The sequence below is a fragment of the Salvelinus namaycush genome, chromosome 3, assembly GCF_016432855.1.
Source record: "Salvelinus namaycush isolate Seneca chromosome 3, SaNama_1.0, whole genome shotgun sequence".
Lineage (NCBI taxonomy): Eukaryota > Metazoa > Chordata > Actinopteri > Salmoniformes > Salmonidae > Salvelinus > Salvelinus namaycush.
Genome location: NC_052309.1, coordinates 42,530,507 through 42,551,361, shown reverse-complemented (window position 1 = coordinate 42,551,361; position 20,855 = coordinate 42,530,507). Strand labels below are relative to the sequence as shown.

Sequence of the window (20,855 nt, the reverse complement as noted above, 5' to 3'; positions counted from 1 at the left end):
TAAAATATGAGCGGTGTCTTCCTTCCAACAACCTTGGTTACATTAAGTAACCTCATAGTTTTCTTTGACTATGCCATACAGTGAATAAAACAACACGCAGGCAGCACTGGTTCAAAACAATCATTATATTAGCGTATCTTTTCAATAAATAATAAAAGATTCAATCAAAACAATCAAATCAAGTAATCGTCGACATAGTTGAATAAAGATTTACAAATCAAACAATCGTGGACATAGCTGAATAACATTCATGAAAGAAATGACAATGTTTTCAAACTGCTATTCTGATTCATGTGAATTCTCCACATTAGTCTACATTTTGGCTATAAGGAAACTGCTCTTGTGAAGAATTCTTATCATGCGCTTGACCTCAAATATACATTACCGTTCAAAAGTTTGGGGTCACTTAGAAATGTCCTTGTTTTGAAAGAAATGCACATAACCAGAGTAGAAAGAGGAGTGGGAGGCCCCGGTGCACAACTGAGCAAGAGGACAAGTACATTAGAGTGTCTAGTTTGAGATCTACTCTGCTTAGAGCCAGTTTGTGCTGTTCTGTGAAGGGAGTAGTACACAGTGTTGTACGAGATTTTCAGTTTCTTGGCAATTTCTCGCATGCAATAGCCTTCATTTCTCAGAACAAGAATAGATTGACGAGTTTCAGAAGAAAGGTCTTTGTTCCTGGCCATTTTGAGCCTGTAATCGAACCCACAAATGCTAATGATCCAGATACTAAACTAGTCTAAAGAAGGCCAGTTTTATTGCTTCTTTAATTAGCACAATAGTTTTCAGCTGTGCTAACATAATTGCAAAAGGGTTTTCTAATGATCAATTAACCTTTTAAAATGATAAACTTGGATTAGCTAACACAACGTGCCATTGGAACACAGGAGTGATGGTTGCTGATAATGGGCCTCTGTACGCCTATGTAGATAATCCATTAAAAATCATCCGTTTCCAGCTACAACAGTCATATACAACATTAACAATGTCTGCACTGTATTTCTGATCAATTTGATGTTATTTTAATGGACAAAAAATGTGCTTTTCCTTCAAAAAAAAGGACATTAAGTGTACCCTTTTCTCCAGGTTATGTATCATAAAGCAATCAATGTTTATTAGCCTACTTTTATTCCCTCATATCCTCCTCATCAACCAATCAATAATTGTCTGTCCACACATGGTAACACAAAGCCTTGCTGCTTCACCACTTCTGTATGAATACGGTAGGCAATATAAGATTGGACAGTATCTCTGACTTCCTTATACAGTACATTACAGTTCAGTGCAGTACAGAGCCATATACAGATGTAGGATCTTCATTTGAGTTTGCTACAGCAGGAAAATAATCCTGTAGCAACAGGAAATGTGAATTATTATGTGGATTATAATTAATGGACATTTTTGTAGGGTTTGATGCAAGTCTGAAAATCAAGTCTGAAATTTCAAAGTGGAAATTACAAACTACACGTTTACATTTCCTGATTTGCAGGAAAATTCTCAGCAACAAATTAGTGATCAAATTAAGATCCTACATATATAAATATAGAATAAATACATGGCTCAGGTAATTAGGAAGCTTATGAGGCATTTTCAGTTTGTGACTTCTGACAGTGCTACTGTTATTGCCCCCTGTAATAGTAGAGAAGAAGCCATGCCTCCTGAAATGTCCTCAAATATTTTTGGTCTCACGGCCGAACATTCATTACAACATGTATTCAAGGCTGGAGAAAACAAAGCACTTGTTTTATGATGATTCAATTAAAGGGATAGTTCACCCAAATTACATATTTGTTTCCTATATCATTTTGTAATTTGGGTAAACTATCTCTTTAAAAATGTATAATAATAATACATAACCAGCAACGAATGGCTTTCGTACAATCACAAATCGTTAATGCAAGGAATAACAACGAGTCAGTGAATTACTATGTGGTGCAGCCTCATCATGCACCCGTACAATAAACAAGATCTCATAGTCTCTCTTTAGAATTTGACTTATTATGGATGAACATCTATTTTTGACTCATTAATTCCGCGTGGTTACAGGGTTAATTCCATGTGGTTACAGGGTTGAAACAGAAACAAGTCAGTTAAGTTTGGGTATTCATTCCGAGTGGTTAAGGTTAGGGCTATGGTTTGTGGAAGGATTAAAACAAAATATTTAAAAACAACACACTGTTTCCATCTATCATCAACTATTTGTTTGTGAGAGCCGAGGAAGGCGTTCTCAGGATCTTTTCAAACATACAAAATCGGCATCTATTTGTAGTGATTAGACTGCTACAATCACCATGGTCGTCAGTGTGGTGCTGGTTGTTCTGAAGTCGCTGTGGGACTTATAGGCAGGGTGTGGAGGAGTGAGTGTGTGTGAGCGTGTGTGTGAGCGTGTGTGTGTGTGAGAGAGAATGTGTGCGAGCGCTGGCTGGGTGAGCAGTTGGCAGTGACATGATGTAACTGGGAGGGTGGAGGAATGGTTGAGGAGGTTACAGGTCAGGGGTTAGAGGTTGATGGTTAGTCAATGGGAGTGTGTTTAGAGGTTGACCAGGTGGAGGTCAGAGGCGGCGAAGTGGGGGCACAGTGCCATGTCGGGGTTCTTGAGCTGTCGCAGCACCCGTCGGTGGAACTTGGAGCGCACACGGTTGAACTCCATGATGTCACAGGGGTCGTCCTCGATCCAGAACCGATGGAACTCCTGCATTAGGTAACCTGGGAGAGGAGGGGGAGGACCGTTATCCAGGACCGAATCACAGTAGCCTGGTCCTGGATCTGATTGTGTTGTCTTGCCAATTCATATGCTCATAGTTAGCTATACAACACAACCAGATCTGGGGCAAGGCGGCAAGGACCACAGAGAAGGACCAGAATAAAACCGGTAAGGTAGTAGGTAAGGGTGGGACGATGGTATCATATTTTAGGGAAAGATACGACAAAAAATATGATAACATGATATTGGGATAAAACGATATTGCAGGGGAAGATACTAGGGATTCTCACAATATTTTATGTTTAACAAGTTGAAGGCATGCAGATCGATAGTAGTGTGAAGAAAGGGACGATGTCATGACTGATACTGTATAAGTGTGCCGTTCTGATATCAAGTTATATCGATATACAGTATCAATATATCCGTCACATATGCTAGCAGATTTAACACTCAAAGACTGCATCTGAAATGGCACCCTGTTGGGCTCTGGTCAAAAGTAGTACACTATATAGGGAATACGTTGCCATTTTGTAGTACACTACATAGGGAATAGGTTGCCATTTTGGGCACAATGGTTTCCACTCACAGAAGGTCTGCTGGAAGTGGCTGAGGCTGGGCATCTCCGGGGCTACGTTGTACAGGTGGGTCTTCAGGGCTCCGCTCACCAGCAGAGAGTAGGCCAGGTCTGTGATGTTGATGCCCACGATGGCAAAGGAGTATCTAGAACAAACAGTTATAAACATATAGATTTACAGGTAACTGCCAAAATAAAGGAAACACCAACATAAAGTGTCTTTATAGGGCATTGGGCCACCATGAGCCAGAACAGCTTCAATGCACCTTGACATACATTCTACAAGTGTCTGGAACTCTATTGGAGGGATGCGACAGCATTCTTCCACGAGAAAGATGGTGGTGGAAAACACTGTTTTGTTGATGGTGGTAGAAAACGCTGTCTCGGGCGCCGCTCGAGAATCTCCCATAAGTGTTCAATTGGGTTGAGATCTGGTGACTGAGACGGCCATGGCATATGGTTTACATCGTTTTCATGCTCGTCAAACCATTCAGCGACCACTAATGCCCTGTGGATGGGGGCATTGTCATCCTATGGGGGCATAGCCATGTTAGCAAACATAATGGCATGCCCAGCATTTTTATACATGACCCTAAGCATAATGGGATGTTAATTGCTTAATTAACTCAGGAACCACACTTGTGTGGAAGAACCTGCTTTCAATATGCTTTTAATTCCTCGTTTACTCAAGTGGTTTCCATTATTTTGACAGTTATCTGTACAGTATATCACCTTTTATCTGAAGCTGGAACAGAGTCAATCTTTTTAGCTGTACTTACGCCTCTGTGCTTCCCTCTGCACTTGCTTGTTTCACACAACTTGAGTAGGCAGTAGGCACTAGCGCATATGGACTAAATGGAACTGTTTACAGTCTTACCCTTGTAATGTGGAGTCAGCTTAAGGACCTCACAGGATATTATTGGGTGAAAATAACAAATGGTCTTGTTCAGATTTAAAATCCACATCATGGACTATTGTCGTGCAAGTAGACCATGTACATTTCTGTCTGTGTACTTCACACACACTGAAGCCATGGTGCTTATCAAAGTTAAGTCAGGTTGAAGGCAGATGACTCACCCAGCAGCAAAGACAGTGGCCTTTTTCAAACCCACTGACACTGCTGGCAAGACGGCGCAAACAGAACTGGAACCAGGCTACAGTACTTCTGCGGTACATCAGCTAATGAAACAAGACGAGTTGTGCAAAGACCGTGCCACGATCTGGTTTCGAATGACAACATCCTTTACTATCTAGAGTCTTTAACTCATTGGAATTAATGAATGGAATGCATAACAATAACAAGTGTGTACAAATAGAAATAACAATTAAAAAACTTTGCAGATGAATTGGTCAGTATGGAAGTGAAATGGTGAAGTAGTACCTTGCCTCTTTGGGAATGCTACTCCGCGGTGAGAGGGATGGAGAGAATGGCAGCGGAGAAAGACTGATAGTGAATGTGCCCAGTGAGAGGTAGATCAAAGCAAATGTGCCAAATAGAAATAAAAACGCTATACATAACTGCGGTCATCCAAGTGCGTACTATAAATTGCAACTATAGACTGACACAGCCACAGTCTAGCCTAACCAGTTTGGTCTAAAAGAGGTCTGATGGGAAATAGAGTTCAAGACTTCTGATAGGGATTTCCCTTTTTTATTTGATTTGCTCCAATCAGGTTTCAATAGTGGGGCTTTGTTATGTTGAGAGCTTGTGTGACTCCAGTGCATAATCATATACAGTAGGTCGCGTTCCAGGCCAACTAAATTGCAGACGTTGCCATCAATCAGTGGTTAAGTGCCACTTCATCGACTGCACAGGCGGGCTCCCGATTGCTTTATCATATGATGTGGCTAGATAATATGTTAAACACCTATCCAGTGCGTAGTGAAATCTGGGAGGTGTCTGCAATGTAGTCGGCCTGGAACGCGGGATGAGATGGTGAGCTGACAAACAAGCATGATGGGTACAAAATACAAATCCTACAAAATATCTAGCAGTCATTGGTGGGTCCTGGACAGATCATTCTTCATAGTGTGTTGTAAGTGGTTGAGATAAATCAAGCGCCAATCTCTATGCCATAGGTCAGGGGCGGGTCAAGAAGGGGTAAAGGGGGACGGACCCACCTGTGTTTGGGCTGCAGGGAGTCATAAAGCACCTGGAGAGCGGTGGCCTTGTCATGCTCAGCAAAATATCTATGGTAGAGGAAGATAAAACACAAGGGAAACATAAACCAGCATTGTACAGGATTGTCTCTATGTCCCTTCACATTATTACTGGTCATAACAACATGGATTATTAATCAGTCATGTACTACTGTCTGGTCCTTGTCTGCAGAGGATAACATTTGTACAGTACAGTGACTCATATTACTCACACACACACACACACACACACACACACACACACACACACACACACACACTCACAGAAGGTTGTGTAGACCCAGTAAACCCATTCCCCTGAAGTCGGTCTTGGGGTCATTGCCTTGGAAACCGATCTCACACCACTGCTTGGAGATCCGCCCGGTGAGTGATGAATCAGGACGCAGTGTCTTCCACAGCTACAAAAGGACAAACACAAACGTTTTAATCAGGGAGAGACTACTTACTGCTATCAGTAAATTAATACAGATCCCGTAATCATAAAGTCCTAGGATCAAGTCCCCTCTGTCAATATATTCTTATTCATTATGATTTAAAAGGCTAAACTGATCCTAGATCAGCAATCCTACTCTGAGACGCTTTATGAATACGGGACCTGATATTCAGTACCTGGCCGTTTTGAAACATAGCAAACAACAACTGCATTAGGTCAGTGTTTGCACTATGTCAGCAATTCAGTCACCTTACACTCTGAGCAGGGGATCCGATTATATACTGTACCTACCCGAGACTGAGTAACTAACTCTAACCCCCCAACTATAGAAAGCATAGAAACTCTACCTTTCTAGCTACTTTATATCAATTCCAGTAAGCACAGATGTCAGCAACACAGGTCAGTATCTCAACACAGACATTAAATAGTGGTGACAATAGTAGCACTTTATAATGCACTTTATAATGCATTATAATAATGTGTTATAATCTAATCCATTCCGCCTAACCTTCATCAGCATCTCCTCGTGGTCGGGGTTCTCAAAGTCGTATGGCTCCCTGCGTAGCGTCTCCACCTCCGCCACCAGGCCACGGTAGCCCACGATCTGGAACAGGCTGGCCTGGAGGGAGATGCCCAGCCTGGGGAAAGATACAGCCATGACAAGGTTAGTCTGGAGGTGACGTACTGCTACAGGGTCATGTTCAACTGACACTAAACAGAAGACAATGGAATAAAATGGGGAGGGACTGTTCTGGAATTTTCTTATACGAAATTCTGAGACATTAAGCTACGGTGTACCCTAATGAACACGACCCAGTGCTTCTCCTATGGCTTAGCCTGGATGTGTGACAACACAGAGGCGGATGCAAGATGCAAGCAACGATGGTTTAATGAAATACAGTTTTACAGCAGCAACAGGACAGACAGACTGTACTCAGACGGAATCCGACCCAGGGACTAGGGCGCCGAGAGAAAGAGCCCAGACACACGACATAACCTCAGGGAAGTAACAATGATCTGACAACAAGAAACACTGGTTACAGAACATATAAAGGGAAGATAAGTGATTCCAGCTGGTGCAGACAATCAGGCCGAGATTGGGAACCACGCCCACACAAACACGGGAGAGAGAGAGAGAGAGAGAGAGAGAGAGAAAGAGAAAGAGAGAGAGAGAGAGAGAGAGGAAGGCAGTGGATTCATGAATCGTGACAATACCCCCCCCCCTAGGAACGCCTCTTGGCGTTCCCAGGCGAATTACCCTGTCGATTGAAATCATCGATAAGGGAGTGATCCAGAATGTCCCTAGTAGGTACCCAACTTCTCTCCTCCGGACCGTAACCCTCCCAGTCCACCAGGTACTGGATTCCGCGTCCCCTCCTTCTAGAGTCCAAAATACGATTGACAGAAAAGGTGGGTTCCCCATCAACAAGTCGTGGCGGCGGGGGAACTGGGACCGGCGGGTTAATGCGTGCCTGAAACACAGGTTTTATTTTAGACACATGAAAGGTAGGATGAATTCTCCTATACGCCGGAGGAAGCTTGAGCCGGACCGCCACCGGACTAATGATCCTGGTGACTTTGAACGGGCCGATAAATTTGGGGGCAAGCTTGTTCGAAACGGATCGGAGTGGAATGTTCTTAGTAGAAAGCCACACTTCTTGGCCAACGACATATACCGGAGGCTTCGACCGGCGGCGATCGGCCTTAGCCTTGGTGCGCGCCCCCACCCGGAGAAGAGTCTCACGGGCTCTGCTCCATGCGTGACGGCACCTCTGGATGAAAGCGTGAGCGGAGGGAACAGTGACCTCGGACTCCGTACTGGGAAAGATAGGTGGCTGGTAACCTAAACTACACTCAAACGGAGAGAGACCCGTGGCTGCCACTGGCAACGAATTGTGAGCGTACTCAACCATAGAGAGTTGTTGACTCCAGGAAGAGGGATTCTTAGAAACCAAACATCGCAACACTCTCTCCAAATCTTGGTTGGCCCTCTCCGTTTGACCGTTGCTCTGGGGATGAAACCCTGAAGACAGACTAACACTCGCTCCCAGTAACCTACAAAACTCTTGCCAAAACTTGGACACAAATTGGGGCCCCCTGTCAGAAACTACGTCCATTGGCAGGCCATGTAAGCGAAAGACGTGATCCACGACAGTTACCGCTGTCTCCTTGGCAGATGGTAATTTAGGCAAGGGAATAAAATGAGCCGCCTTCGAAAACCGGTCCACCACGGTCAAAACAACCGTCTTGCCCTGGGAGGGCGGGAGGCCGGTAACAAAATCTAGCGCGATGTGGGACCAGGGTCTCGAAGGGACCGACAGCGGTTGGAGTAACCCATCTGGAGGTCGATTAGAAGTCTTCCCAGTGGCACAAACCGAGCAAGCCAAGACAAAACTGTGAATGTCACGAGCCATCAGTGGCCACCAAAAGCGTTGCTTAACCAAAAAGCTAGTGCGGCTGACTCCTGGATGACACGCTACGTTGGAGCAATGCCCCCACCGAATAACATCGGACCGACACCCCTCCGGCACAAACAACCGATTAGGCGGGCAACCGGCCGGAGGCTTTACCCCTTCTAAGGCCGTTTTGACCCTCGATTCAACCTCCCATGTGAGTGTGGAGACCACTAGGGTCTCGGGTAGGATGCACTCGGGAGTGGATGGGCGTTCGGAATGGTCAAAAATGCGAGAAAGGGAATCGGGTTTGACATTCTTGGAACCCGGGCGATACGAGAGAGAGAAGTCAAAACGTCCGAAAAAGAGTGCCCACCGCGCCTGCCTGGAGTTGAGTCGCTTGGCGGTTCTGATATATTCCAAATTCTTGTGATCGGTCCAAACTATAAAAGGTACCCCCGAACCCTCTAACCAATGGCGCCACTCCTCCAGTGCTAACTTCACTGCCAACAACTCTCTGTTGCCAATGTCGTAGTTGCGTTCCGCAGGTGATAACCGATGGGACAGGAACGCGCAAGGGTGCATCTTGTCGTCAGAAGAGGAACGTTGGGAAAGTACCGCACCTACCCCCACCTCTGAAGCGTCCACCTCCACCACGAACTGACGCGAGGGATCGGGAGCTATGAGGATGGGGGCCGAAACAAAGCGGCTCTTGAGTTTGGCAAATGCAGCCTCGGCTGTATCGGACCACCTGAACGTCACTCTGGGGGAGGTTAAGGCGGTAAGAGAAGCGACTATCTGGCTAAAGTTGCGAACGAAACGCCGGTAGAAATTGGCGAATCCCAGAAACCTCTGTAGGGCCTTACGGGAATCTGGGCTTGGCCAATCCACCACAGCCTTAACCTTGTCAGGATCCATGTGAATACCTTCAGTCGAGACGATGTAACCTAGGAATGGAACGGATTGTGCATGAAAAATGCATTTCTCCGCCTTGACAAAAAGTCCATTCTCCAACAACCTCTGAAGCACTCGTCTGACGTGCTGAACGTGTTCCTGGAGAGAAGAAGAAAAAATCAGTATGTCATCCAGGTAAACATATATGAACTGATCAATCATATCTCTCAGCACGTCATTGACGAGTGCCTGGAAAACCGCTGGGGAGTTGGATAGCCCAAAAGGCATGACCAAATATTCGAAGTGCCCTCTGGGGGTGTTAAACGCGGTCTTCCATTCATCCCCCCTCCTTATGCGAACCAAATGATATGCATTACGTAAATCCAACTTAGTGAACACGGATGCTCCCTGTAACCTTTCAAAGGCTGAGGACATCAACGGTAAGGGATAGGTATTCTTCACTGTGATGTTATTCAACCCACGGTAATCAATGCAAGGACGCAGAGATCCGTCCTTCTTCCCCACAAAGAAGAACCCCGCCCCCGCTGGAGAAGAGGAAGGACGAATGAATCCAGAAGTCAGAGAATCAGAGATGTATCTCTCCATAACCTCCCTCTCAGGAACAGAGAGTGAATATAACTTGCCTTTAGGCGGAGACTCACCTGGCAATAATTCTATTGCACAGTCATAGGGACGATGCGGAGGAAGAGAAGCAGCACGGGACTTGCTGAACACCTCCTTCAGGTCGAGGTATTCAACGGGCACGTTAGACAAATCCACTGCCTCCATGGTAGGGTCAGATCATTCTGTGACAACACAGAGGCGGATGCAAGATGCAAGCAACGATGGTTTAATGAAATACAGTTTTACAGCAGCAACAGGACAGACAGACTGTACTCAGACGGAATCCGACCCAGGGACTAGGGCGCCGAGAGAAAGAGCCCAGACACACGACATAACCTCAGGGAAGTAACAATGATCTGACAACAAGAAACACTGGTTACAGAACATATAAAGGGAAGATAAGTGATTCCAGCTGGCGCAGACAATCAGGCCGAGATTGGGAACCACGCCCACACAAACACGGGAGAGAGAGAGAGAGAGAGAGAGAGAGAGAAAGAGAAAGAGAGAGAGAGAGAGGAAGGCAGTGGATTCATGAATCGTGACAGGATGAGCCTTGAGGTCTGTGATATCATGCTCTTTTTGGAGGCTCCTTTGGTAAACACTGTAGGGCCAGGATTCAATCCAAGGTGTGTTATAGCGCAGGGCACTATAACGGTCTCTTCAAGTTAATGTGCGTTAGAGACGAAGTGCAGAGTTTGCCAAAAATGCAATCTCAGAAAATGTCAGGGAAAATGTATTTTAAAAGTGATTGTCGGCTATACCTGTGCTATAACGCGCCTTGGATTAAATCACGGCCTACTGTAGGTGTTTAAATCCTGGTCAGTAGTAATCTGAATAGAGTACAAATCAATTCATGTAGTTTGGACAGGCACGTTTAGAACCTTAAAAGATTGCTTGGTGGAACTCAGTACTTTATTATAGCGGTTAATTCTGCCTGTGCCAATTACGCACAGTGATAAACAGATCCAGTGCTAAACATGATATTACTGTGGGTTAGAGTCAGGGTTGATCTTCTTCAGGGTCAGGATGTTATCAATGGTTTTCTCCACACGGTCTGGGTGAGCACTGAGGGCAGACTGGCACAGCTGGAGAGGACGGAGAGGAGGAGGAGGAAGAGGATAAGGAGGTGAGTACATTGCATCATCACAGTTCTGTATAAATCTGTAAGTAAAAAAATATATATTTTACCCCTCAAATGTATGCCACTCACCTCATTCTTTGAGTACCTGAGAGAGGACTCTGAATGGGAAAAACAAGAAGAGAATTTCCAATTGGTAGGTTCAAAAGGAAATGCTCACAATCCTTTTTCAAATTCACAGTTCCACTCAACACTTTTTACCATTATCATAGCCTACATATGTCTCACACTAAATCAAAATCGATAACAGATTAAATTACATATTAAACGCATTAAACATTTAATTTCAGGCAATAAATTGGACCTACATAAAACAATTCCTCTCAGGCAATAAGTAGGCATACCAATCTTAAGGGTCCTGCGGGCCCCTGGCTTGATGTTGTAGCAAATCCGCTGCAGTTCACACCACCCCGTGACCTTCCTGATCACAAACTTTAGGCCTCGCCACAGACATTTACAGTACAGGAACACAAAGAACTGTGTCACCACCCTACAGCAGGGAGAGAGAGAGGGAAGGGGGGAAGGGGGGGGGGGGGTAGAAGAAGTCTTTTTGCACCTTTATTGGCACAATTCACCCACAAAGTGTTCCCCTCACACCCCATACCCCAGCAAATTCACATTTCCCACCAGCTTAAAGTAAGGGTACTTTTTAAAATGTCTGAATCCCATAGTCTTTCACAGCTCTTCAGTTGTGTTGTTGTTCAATGTTTAATTGATCAGTCCAATAGCTGCCCTGGCAAAAACAGACTACCTCCACTCTCTCCCTCTCCACCTCAGTGTGTGTGTATGTGTGTGTGTGTGTGTGTGTGTGTGTGTGTGTGTGTGTGTGTGTGTGTGTGTGTGTGTGTGTGTGTGTGTGTGTGTGTGTGTGTGTGTGTGTGTGTGTGTGTGTGTGTGTGTGTGTGTGGTCTTTTTGTCTGTCCGTCTGAGTGAGCGTGTGTCCTAATGTAGGCTAGAACTACAGGACCACTTTCACTCCTTTTCCATGGAGATGAGAGAAGATGACAGTGTGAGTGTATGTCCTTTTCAAGTGTGTGTGCGTGTGTGTTCTACTGTATCTATTCAGCTTTCTACACATTCTCTATATACACTATCTATCTCACCTGCTTTTATCATCTAAGAAATATATAAGTGAAGTCTTTTATTTCAGTCACGATCTGGAGAAAGTTATACATGCTTCCATTTCCTCATGCCTAGATTACTGTAACTCTTTGTACACATCTCAGTCAGAAATCCCTCCATTGTCTACGGTTAGTTCAAAATGCTGCAGCTTTTAGAACATTTAATCATATCACACCTAATAGCTTCTCTACATTATTGACAATTCCAAAGTCTAGGTTGAAAATGAAAGGGCCCCAAGACTTTGCAGTGGTCTGCCAGAGGAGATCAGGCTTGCAGATTCAGTGCCTCTTTTTAAATCCCTGCTGAAGACACACTTTTATGAAGATGCTTTTATTGTATGATTTCAATGTATGATTTTAATTAGCTATCTTTTTTCATTCTCCTTCCTCCTGTCTTTGTTTCTTTGTTTGTACTTTTGTTTGATTATTTTATGACGCGAAGGACTTTGTTACCTATATTGAAAAGCTCTATACAAATAAAGTTGTTATTATTATCTATCTATCTACTTAGGTGAACCTGGTTGGAGGTGATAAGATGGAGTGAGAGCTGTGGTTCATGGCCCATATCGAACAGAGTACCTGACAAGGCAAGTGCCAACACAGACACAAAGTGAACACCACTACCGCTTTAAAATGTGTTTCAAATGTGATAATAGCCTAATATGAAGCAGATGACAGTATGAAAGGGTACACAGCAACAGTGTAGCCTATCTATCTAACACATGTCCACTGGGTGTATTGATCACAGACCACACATCCTGGGGAACTATTTTCTCTCCTCACTGCCTGACAACGGAACTGGCATGCTAAGCAGCCTTACGCAGGGCGCACTCAATCATACGTTAGCCAACTCCATTAGCCCGTGGAGGACCCGTGAGCATCACCAAGCACTGCCAAGGGACACGTGAGAAGGCGGAGAGCGCTTGTACATTCGCACAGTAATTAAGAGGCTGGTAGGCCTAGCCTACACACAATCGTTCAAGTTCCAGTTTAATATGTCACATGCATAATTACACTGAAATGCTTAACAAACACTACCCAACAGTGCAATATTCAATATGAAAATAGTATAACTAATGTATTTGAGGTATATATGTAGATTCAAAAGTTTGGGGTCACTTAGAAATGTCCTTGTTTTAAAAGAAAATAACATTTTCTGTCCATTAAAATAACATCAAATTGATCAGAAATACAGTCTAGACATTGTTAATGTTGTAAATGGCTATTGTAGATCGAAACGGCTGATTTTTAATGGAATATCTGCATAAGCGTACAGAGGCCCATTATCAGCAACCATCACTCCTGTGTTCCAATGACACATTGTGTTAGCTAATCCAAGTTTATCATTTTAAAAGGTTAATTGATCATTAGAAAACCCTTTTGCAATTATGTTAGCACAGCTGAAAACTGTTGAAGAAGAAGCAATAAAAATGGCCTCCTTTAGACTAGTTGAGTATCTGGAGCATTAGCATTTGTGGGTTCGATTACAGGCTCAAAATGAACAGAAACAAAGGACTTTCTTCTGAAACTCATCAGTCTATTCTTGTTCTGAGAAACGAAGGCTATTGCATGCTTGAAATTGCCAAGAAACTGAAGATGTCGTACAACGCTGTGTACTACTCCCTTCACAGAACAGACCAAACTGGCTCCAACCAGAATAGAAAGGGGAGTGGGAGGCCCCGGTGCACAACTGAGCAAGAGGACAAGTACATTAGAGTCTCTACTTTGAGAAACAGACGCCTCACAAGTCCTCAACTGGCAGCTTCATTAAATAGTACCCGCAAAACACCAGTCTTAACGTCAACAGTGAAGAGGCGACTCCGGGATGCTGGCCAACTGTACGTCCTGGGTGCAACCAGTCAGGATGCTGTTGATGGTGCAGCTGTAAAAGTTCCTGAGGAGCTGAGGGGCCATACCAAATTCTTCTTCACAACTGTGCTGGTGTGAGAGGATTATGTTAAGTCCTCAGTGATGTTGACACAGATGAACATGAAGCTCTTGACCCTCTCCACTGTGGTCCTGTCGATGTGAATGGGGGTGTGCACCCGCCCCTGTTTCCTGTAGTCCATGATCAGCTTCTTGCTCTTGCTGATATTGAGGGAGAGGCTGTTGTGCTGCCACCACACTGCCAGGTCTCTCACCTCCTATCTTTAGATGATCCTATTGCCGTTGGTGATCAGGCCTACCACTGTCGTGTTGTCAGCAGTGTTGGGATGGGTTACTTGAAAGGTGTTACTTTACAATATTACATGTGTTGTGAAAAGTAACTCCTTTTTTTAATAGTTATATTACTTTGCATTACTTTCATGAAAAAAATATTTAAATCTCACCTTTTGTTTGACTGTCAGAGAGAGCAAGGCGAGCCGCACGCCCTCTACTAACTCAGGTTCGATCACTAGTTTCACCTTTCATCAGTGGCGCTGCTTTCCTGTGCTAGTCTACAAGTGCTGCTCTATATATGGGCTGCTTAATTAGCCATATATACTGTAAGCCAAACATCTGTACAGATTTCCTATCTTTTCAATCAAAATCTTTCTCTCAAACCGCCAGTTCTGTTTAAAGACCGCACGTACACAGAACCATAGAGATGTATAGAGGGCACACTTGTCACTAACGGGAAAGCACTATATGGGCTTTGCTATCACAAAAGCGATCAATGGCAAAGATCAGAGTTGCACCCTCTATACAATTCTATGGACAGCAACTGTCATGACATTTCTCCAAACAACTAAATGAGGAAACAAGTCGAGATCCGATCATGGAAAAACTCGCCCAGTAGAGAAATTATTCTGAAAGTAACGCACAAATTTTTTCACAAAGTAACTGTAATAATATTACCCAATTTGAAAAAGTAACACGTTACTGTACTCATAAAAGTAATCTGATTACTTCTAACACGTTATCCCCCACAACACTGGTCATCAGCAAACTTGATGATGAACTTGAAGTTGTGCGTGGCCACACAGTCATGGGTGAACAGGGTGTACAGGAGGGGGCTAAGCACACATCCCTGGGAGGCCTCGTTTTGAGGGTCAGCGTGGCAGAGGTGTTGTTGCCTACTCTTACCACCTGGGGTCGGCCCATAAGGAAGTCCAGGATCCAGTCGCAGAGGGAAGTGTTCAGTCTCAGGGTCCCAAGCTTGGTGACGAGCTTGGAGGGGACTATGGTGTTGAAGACAGCGGCATAGCCATACATTCGTTTGTGGGTGGGAGAAAATGTCATGAGGCTGAGAGAAAATGTGCAGTTTTATTAGGGTGTTAGGTGACGTGACAAACAATGGACGCTAAGTGAGAGTTCTACAAAAAACAGCAGTGATCAAATCAATTTTCACTAAATGTCAATGTGGTCATCAAAATGCATAATAAATAATTTAAAGACATGAATGTGGAAGTTATTAACCATGTCTAAAAATCTCAATACTGTACATTATAATATTTACGCAATATGAGCCCAAATATAAAGTAAGAGATGTGCTTAGAACGTTCGATTCTGTGGGACAGACTTTTTTTTGAAACCCTGTTCATATTTGCTCTTTGCGACCAGAGTACGCTCGATGTGACATTGTATTGCCAACAAGTATGGGAAAGTCCTGAGGGTGTTGTTTTACGGTCATCAGACATCCTTGGACTGAAACATAAGGTAAAAAGTGTTTCCTTTGCTGCTGTCATTCAAATGTTTTCAGAGACATGAAAAAAACAGGTTACAAAGTAGAGCTTCATAGCTACATTTTGGTGTCAGGGATTGGTCTAAATTCACGTCCCCACCCGTTTTCATGATGAGATGCTAGTTAGCTGTGTGAGGGGCTGTTTGTTGGCTTGACGCCGTTCGCTGAGGTAAGGGTACTGCTCTGCAGTGGCTGTATTGTGCCAGCTGCAAATTCTATGAGTGATTTTATTATTTGAATTGTAATCTACCAGAATTCAGTGGCTAAAGCCCCACATAACAACATAGCTAAATACCAGTGAATTGAAAATGTGTCCCATCTATCTTGCTGTGCAGGTGGCTAGCAGGCAGCTGTGCAGTTCATCCTCCCATCACTAGAGTAACTATTCAACACCAAATGTAACATTACAATGTAAACCAACTCAGGTGTAGGTCTACCTTAGAAGTAAGCTATGTTATTAGACTAGTAGCGTAGCCTTCTGTGTTACAGTTCAGACTTATTGAGAAGTTTGTGTCTGTGTTAGGCTGTGTGTGTCTGTGTTGCATTTTAGATTGAATATAGGCCTAATAATGTTTCATGTAATCTCCTCCCCTTTTTTGTGTCTAAAATGTCACATATCTTTCACATATACACAAATACGCATGCACGCACGCCCACATTCACACACACACTGCACAGACAAGACGGTCAGTTTTGTGCTGCAAATGTAACTTTTTTTAAAGTTTGTTTGATGTGTCTAGCTTAAAAGTTGTATGAGCAGAAGCGTAAAGAAATATCCCAATGGAACATTGTACTTCACTAACTAATTTGCATAATTCCTATTTTTTTATATTTATTATTTGGTATTAATTTATAAAATTGTTACAACCTCTCAGTTCTGCATAAAACATCAATATTCAGTATGTTAACAATATGACCACCTTAATTTAAATTAATGGGCTTAACATTCTGTAATAACAATTAGCCATATTAAGTATCTAGTTTGCATAAATAAGTATAAAAAGTAGCATTCTAATTTCATAAATTGCTTCAAATTATTACCAACTCTCAGTTTTGCATAAACATTATGATTTGCTAATAATATGACCACCCTACCTGAAATTATTGGTCATAAATTACTGTAATTATGTATTCCGTGCTGCCTCATTTTCATATTAAGTGCAACGTTTACATAATAATGCCTTTCATAAATGTTACTTTCAATAGAATCATCTACATCAGCCCTGAAAATGTCAAAACAATATGACCACCCTATCTTGGACAAAACGTGTTGAATTTAAGATTCTAGACAGGTGATTTGGTGCCATTATTGACTAGGGATTAACATTGACCAGTCCGCGACCTTTTTCAATCACTTGAAAATAAAATATCTCAACAATGGTAAGTCCTATCCTCATGAAATAAAGTGTTCTGTGCTCCTGTAAAGCTTCTCTATAAAATGGAATAAAAAAATATTACACCAGAATCGCAGTTTCATTTTGACCCCTAACACCCAATTCAATTGTCATACTTCACTAAAAGTAAAGATACAGTATGTCTATTCTCCTATACCTGGCCAACCTGGTCTCAGGGCAATTTGTAGGATTTGGTATGTAAATTTGTTCCCTCCATTTAGTGTGATATATTACGTTAGGTTACATTATTAATGGAATAGCGGTCGTACAATATCACACGAGTTAGAGGATGTGTAGTATCATACTTCTTACCCGGTCATACAATATAATACAAATTGGATGATTTAATTTATCTGAGACCAGGTTGCGTTGTAACAACAAAGGACAATTATGGGGAGAATTTACATTGGTAGTTAGGAGAGCGAACAACGAGAATTTACATAGCAGGTTAGGTGAATTTGGTTAACCCCTTACATTCGTGGAAATGTGCCTATATGTATAGGGCCAAATGTAAATGTTTCTAACAGAAGAACTATAAAAAGCATATGCATGACTATGGTAGCAATTGAAAGAGAACACTTTGGAGATTATGGGGAAATAATTAGACCAAAGGTGAGGGCACAACTGTGTCAGGCAGAGTTGCAAAGAAAAGTACATTTCTCAAAAGCCATTTCTCAGACTGGCCAATAAAAAGAAAAGATTAAGATGGGCAAAAGAACACAGACACTGGACAGAGGAACTCTGCCTAGAAGGCCAGCATCTCGGAGTCGCCTCTTCACTGTTGACGTTGAGACTGGTGTTTTGCGGGTAATATTTAATGAAGCTGCCAGTTGAGGACTTGTGAGGCGTCTGTTTCTCAAAGTAGACACTATAATGTACTTGTCCTCTTGCTCAGTTTTGCACCGGGGCCTCCCACTCCTCTTTCTATTTTGGTAGAGTAGTACACAGCGTTGTATGAGATCTTCAGTTTCTTGGCAATTTCTCGCATGGAATAGCCTTCATTTCTCAGAACAAGAATAGACTGATGAGTTTCAGAAGAAGGTCTTTGTTCCTGGCCATTTTGAGCCTGTAATCGAACCCACAAATGCTGATGCTCCAGATACTCAACTAGTCTAAAGAAGGCCAGTTTTATTGCTTCTTTAATCAACACAACAGTTCTCAGCTGTGCTAACATAATTGCAAAATGGGTTTCTAATGATCAATTAGCCTTTTAAAATGATAAACTTGGATTAGCTAACACAACGTGCCATTGGAACACAGGAGTGATGGTTGCTGATAATGGGCCTCTGTACGCCTATGTAGATATTCCATTAAAAATCAGCCGTTTCCAGCTACAGTAGTCATTTACAACATTACCAATGTCTACACTATATTTCTGATAAATTTTATGTTATTTTAATGGACAAAAAATTTGCTTTTCTTTTAAAACAAGGACATTAAGTGACCCCAAACTTTTGAACGGTAGTGTATATACTAGGCGGTGTCAGAGGAAGGCCCAAAAAATTGTCAAAGACTCCAGTCACCCAAGCCATAGACTGTTCTCTCTGCTACCGCACGGCAAGCGATACCGGAACGCCAAGTCTAGAACTGCTGAACAATTAATTAAATGGCCACCAGGACAATTTACATTTATTTTTACACTGCTGCTACTCGCTGTTTATTATCTTTTCATGGTCACTTTACAATTTACCTTGACTAACCTGTACCTCCGCACGTTGACTCGGTACCGGTACCCCCTGTATATAGCCTCGTAATTGTTATGTAATTTTCTAGTGTTCCTTTTTTTCCTTCTTTTTTTAAACTTTAGTTTCTTTAGTAAATATTTTCTTAACTCAATTTCTTGAACTGCATTTTGGTTAAGGGCTTGTAAGTAAGCATTTCACGGTGAGGTCTACACCTATTGCATTCGGCACATGACAAATACAATTTGATTTGTATGGCTCTGAGGCCAGGCTGACCTGACTGATTTGGCTTAGCTGTCCTTTTAGCACCACACACACTCACACTGACAAGGGCAGTTTGTCTCATAGAAAGGGCGATCTACATAATGTGGTGTAAATTTAATTGGGTTTGTTAGTCTTTTTAAATGTAAGATGTTTATCAATTGCTTATAATCTATAGTATGTATGCAAATATGTACACTTGGAGGACTTCAAGGACCATTTGAGCTATAGCCTAAATTTCACTCCACATGAGTGAAAGCAAACAACATTTTTGGCTTTGCCAATGTGAGTTGACAGGCAAGGCATCATTAAAATAAGTTCTGACCATCCCTAAAACAAAAAACTTAAAACATCCCTTGCAGAAAGAGCCTGTATTTGCCTACCTCAAATAATGTTTCATTTTGATGGTTTTGCCTCGTTCGTTCCTCTTCTCTTTAGAATTGACTCACGGCCAGTGACACAATTTATTCCTGTACAAAAAAACAAGCGGGAAGAGGAAAAACCTAATTTTACATTGTTGATACGAAACATAGGCCTACACGGTTTAATATCTGGTGAATGGCTCGTTTTATTTTTGTCGGGACAGTCTCCATGGTGCTGCTGTGCTGTCAGATTATATAGGCTATAGATAACTACGTTGCTGTGAGAAATGTAAACCACATTGAATCGATATAGCCTTAACCTACCAGTTCTTCAGGTTAGGCTTCCTGCAATATGCTGGAATTAACATTATTAATCTCATTATAATGCAAATAAATCACACAGTTGTGTTGTTTGGTACAGCCTTATGTCTCGAAGCTAATAATCAGCACCCAATCACATCATGCATAATCCGAGCTCTGGAGTAACACAAATCAATCGCGCTTCCTAAAAAGGAACATGAGCATATTTACAAATGGATCAATAATAAACACTTACAGGCAAGAAAAGGGAATGAGAGGAGGGGCCAAAGATGCAATAGATTGCCGCAGGTAGCAGCTGCGCTTTTGTGGTGCGGTTGTCGTCTTCACTTGATTGCCGGTACCTGTTCTTCCTCTATGATGATCGCATCACTGAGGGGATGAGGAGACTGAGCGATAGAAAAGCATAGCAATGCAGAGTCTCTGCTGCCGCGCGGTGGTGGAGAGGGGGACAGCCCAGTCCTAGCCTCGCGCGCCAGACACAGACCTTCGCGCTGTAACCTGGTCTCGGAGCATTTCGTATTTTTCTGTGTCTAAATCGAGACCCTTAATTTACTATGGTATGATATGTTACGTTTCGTGTATATATTAATTTGTGGATGTCCATCACCCATTTCGTATGATACAGTTGAAGTCGGAAGTTTACATAGACTTAGGATGGAGTCATTAAAACTCGTTTTACAACCACTCCACCAATTTCTTGTTAATGAACTATAGTTTTGGCAAGTCAGTTAGGACATCTACTTTGTGCATGACACAAGTAATTTTTCCAACAATTGTTTACAGACAGATTATTTAATTTATAACTCACTGCATCACAATTCAAGTGGGTCAGAAGTTTACATACACTAAACTGATTGTGCCTTTAAACAGCTTGGAAAATTCCAGAAAATTATGTCATGGCTTTAGAAGCTTCTGATAGGCTAATTGACATCATTTGAGTCAATTGGAGGTGTACCTGTGGATGTATTTCAAGGCCTACCGTCAAACTCACTGCCTCTTTGCTTGACATCATGGGAAAATCTAAAGAAATCAGCCAAGACCTCAGAAAAAACATTGTAGACCTCCACAAGTCTGGTTCATCCTTGAGAGCAATTTCCAAATGCCTGAAGGTACCACAGTCATCTGTACAA

At 42.7% G+C, this 20,855-nt stretch overlaps 1 protein-coding gene across 1 annotated transcript; it reads right to left on the bottom strand.

Annotated features, from left to right (window-relative positions):
* Positions 1–2,530: 2,530 nt before the first annotated feature.
* LOC120044369 (ELMO domain-containing protein 1-like) lies at positions 2,531–19,442 on the bottom strand. The gene is made up of 9 exons (XM_038988993.1): positions 19,426–19,442; positions 11,265–11,410; positions 10,993–11,021; positions 10,770–10,867; positions 6,380–6,509; positions 5,703–5,836; positions 5,400–5,468; positions 3,291–3,424; positions 2,531–2,706 (listed from the first exon to the last, which is right to left on the bottom strand). Exons 1-9 carry the CDS (start codon positions 19,440–19,442, stop codon positions 2,531–2,533), a joined length of 933 nt encoding a protein of 310 aa, XP_038844921.1.
* Between the last annotated feature and the right edge of the window lie 1,413 nt (positions 19,443–20,855).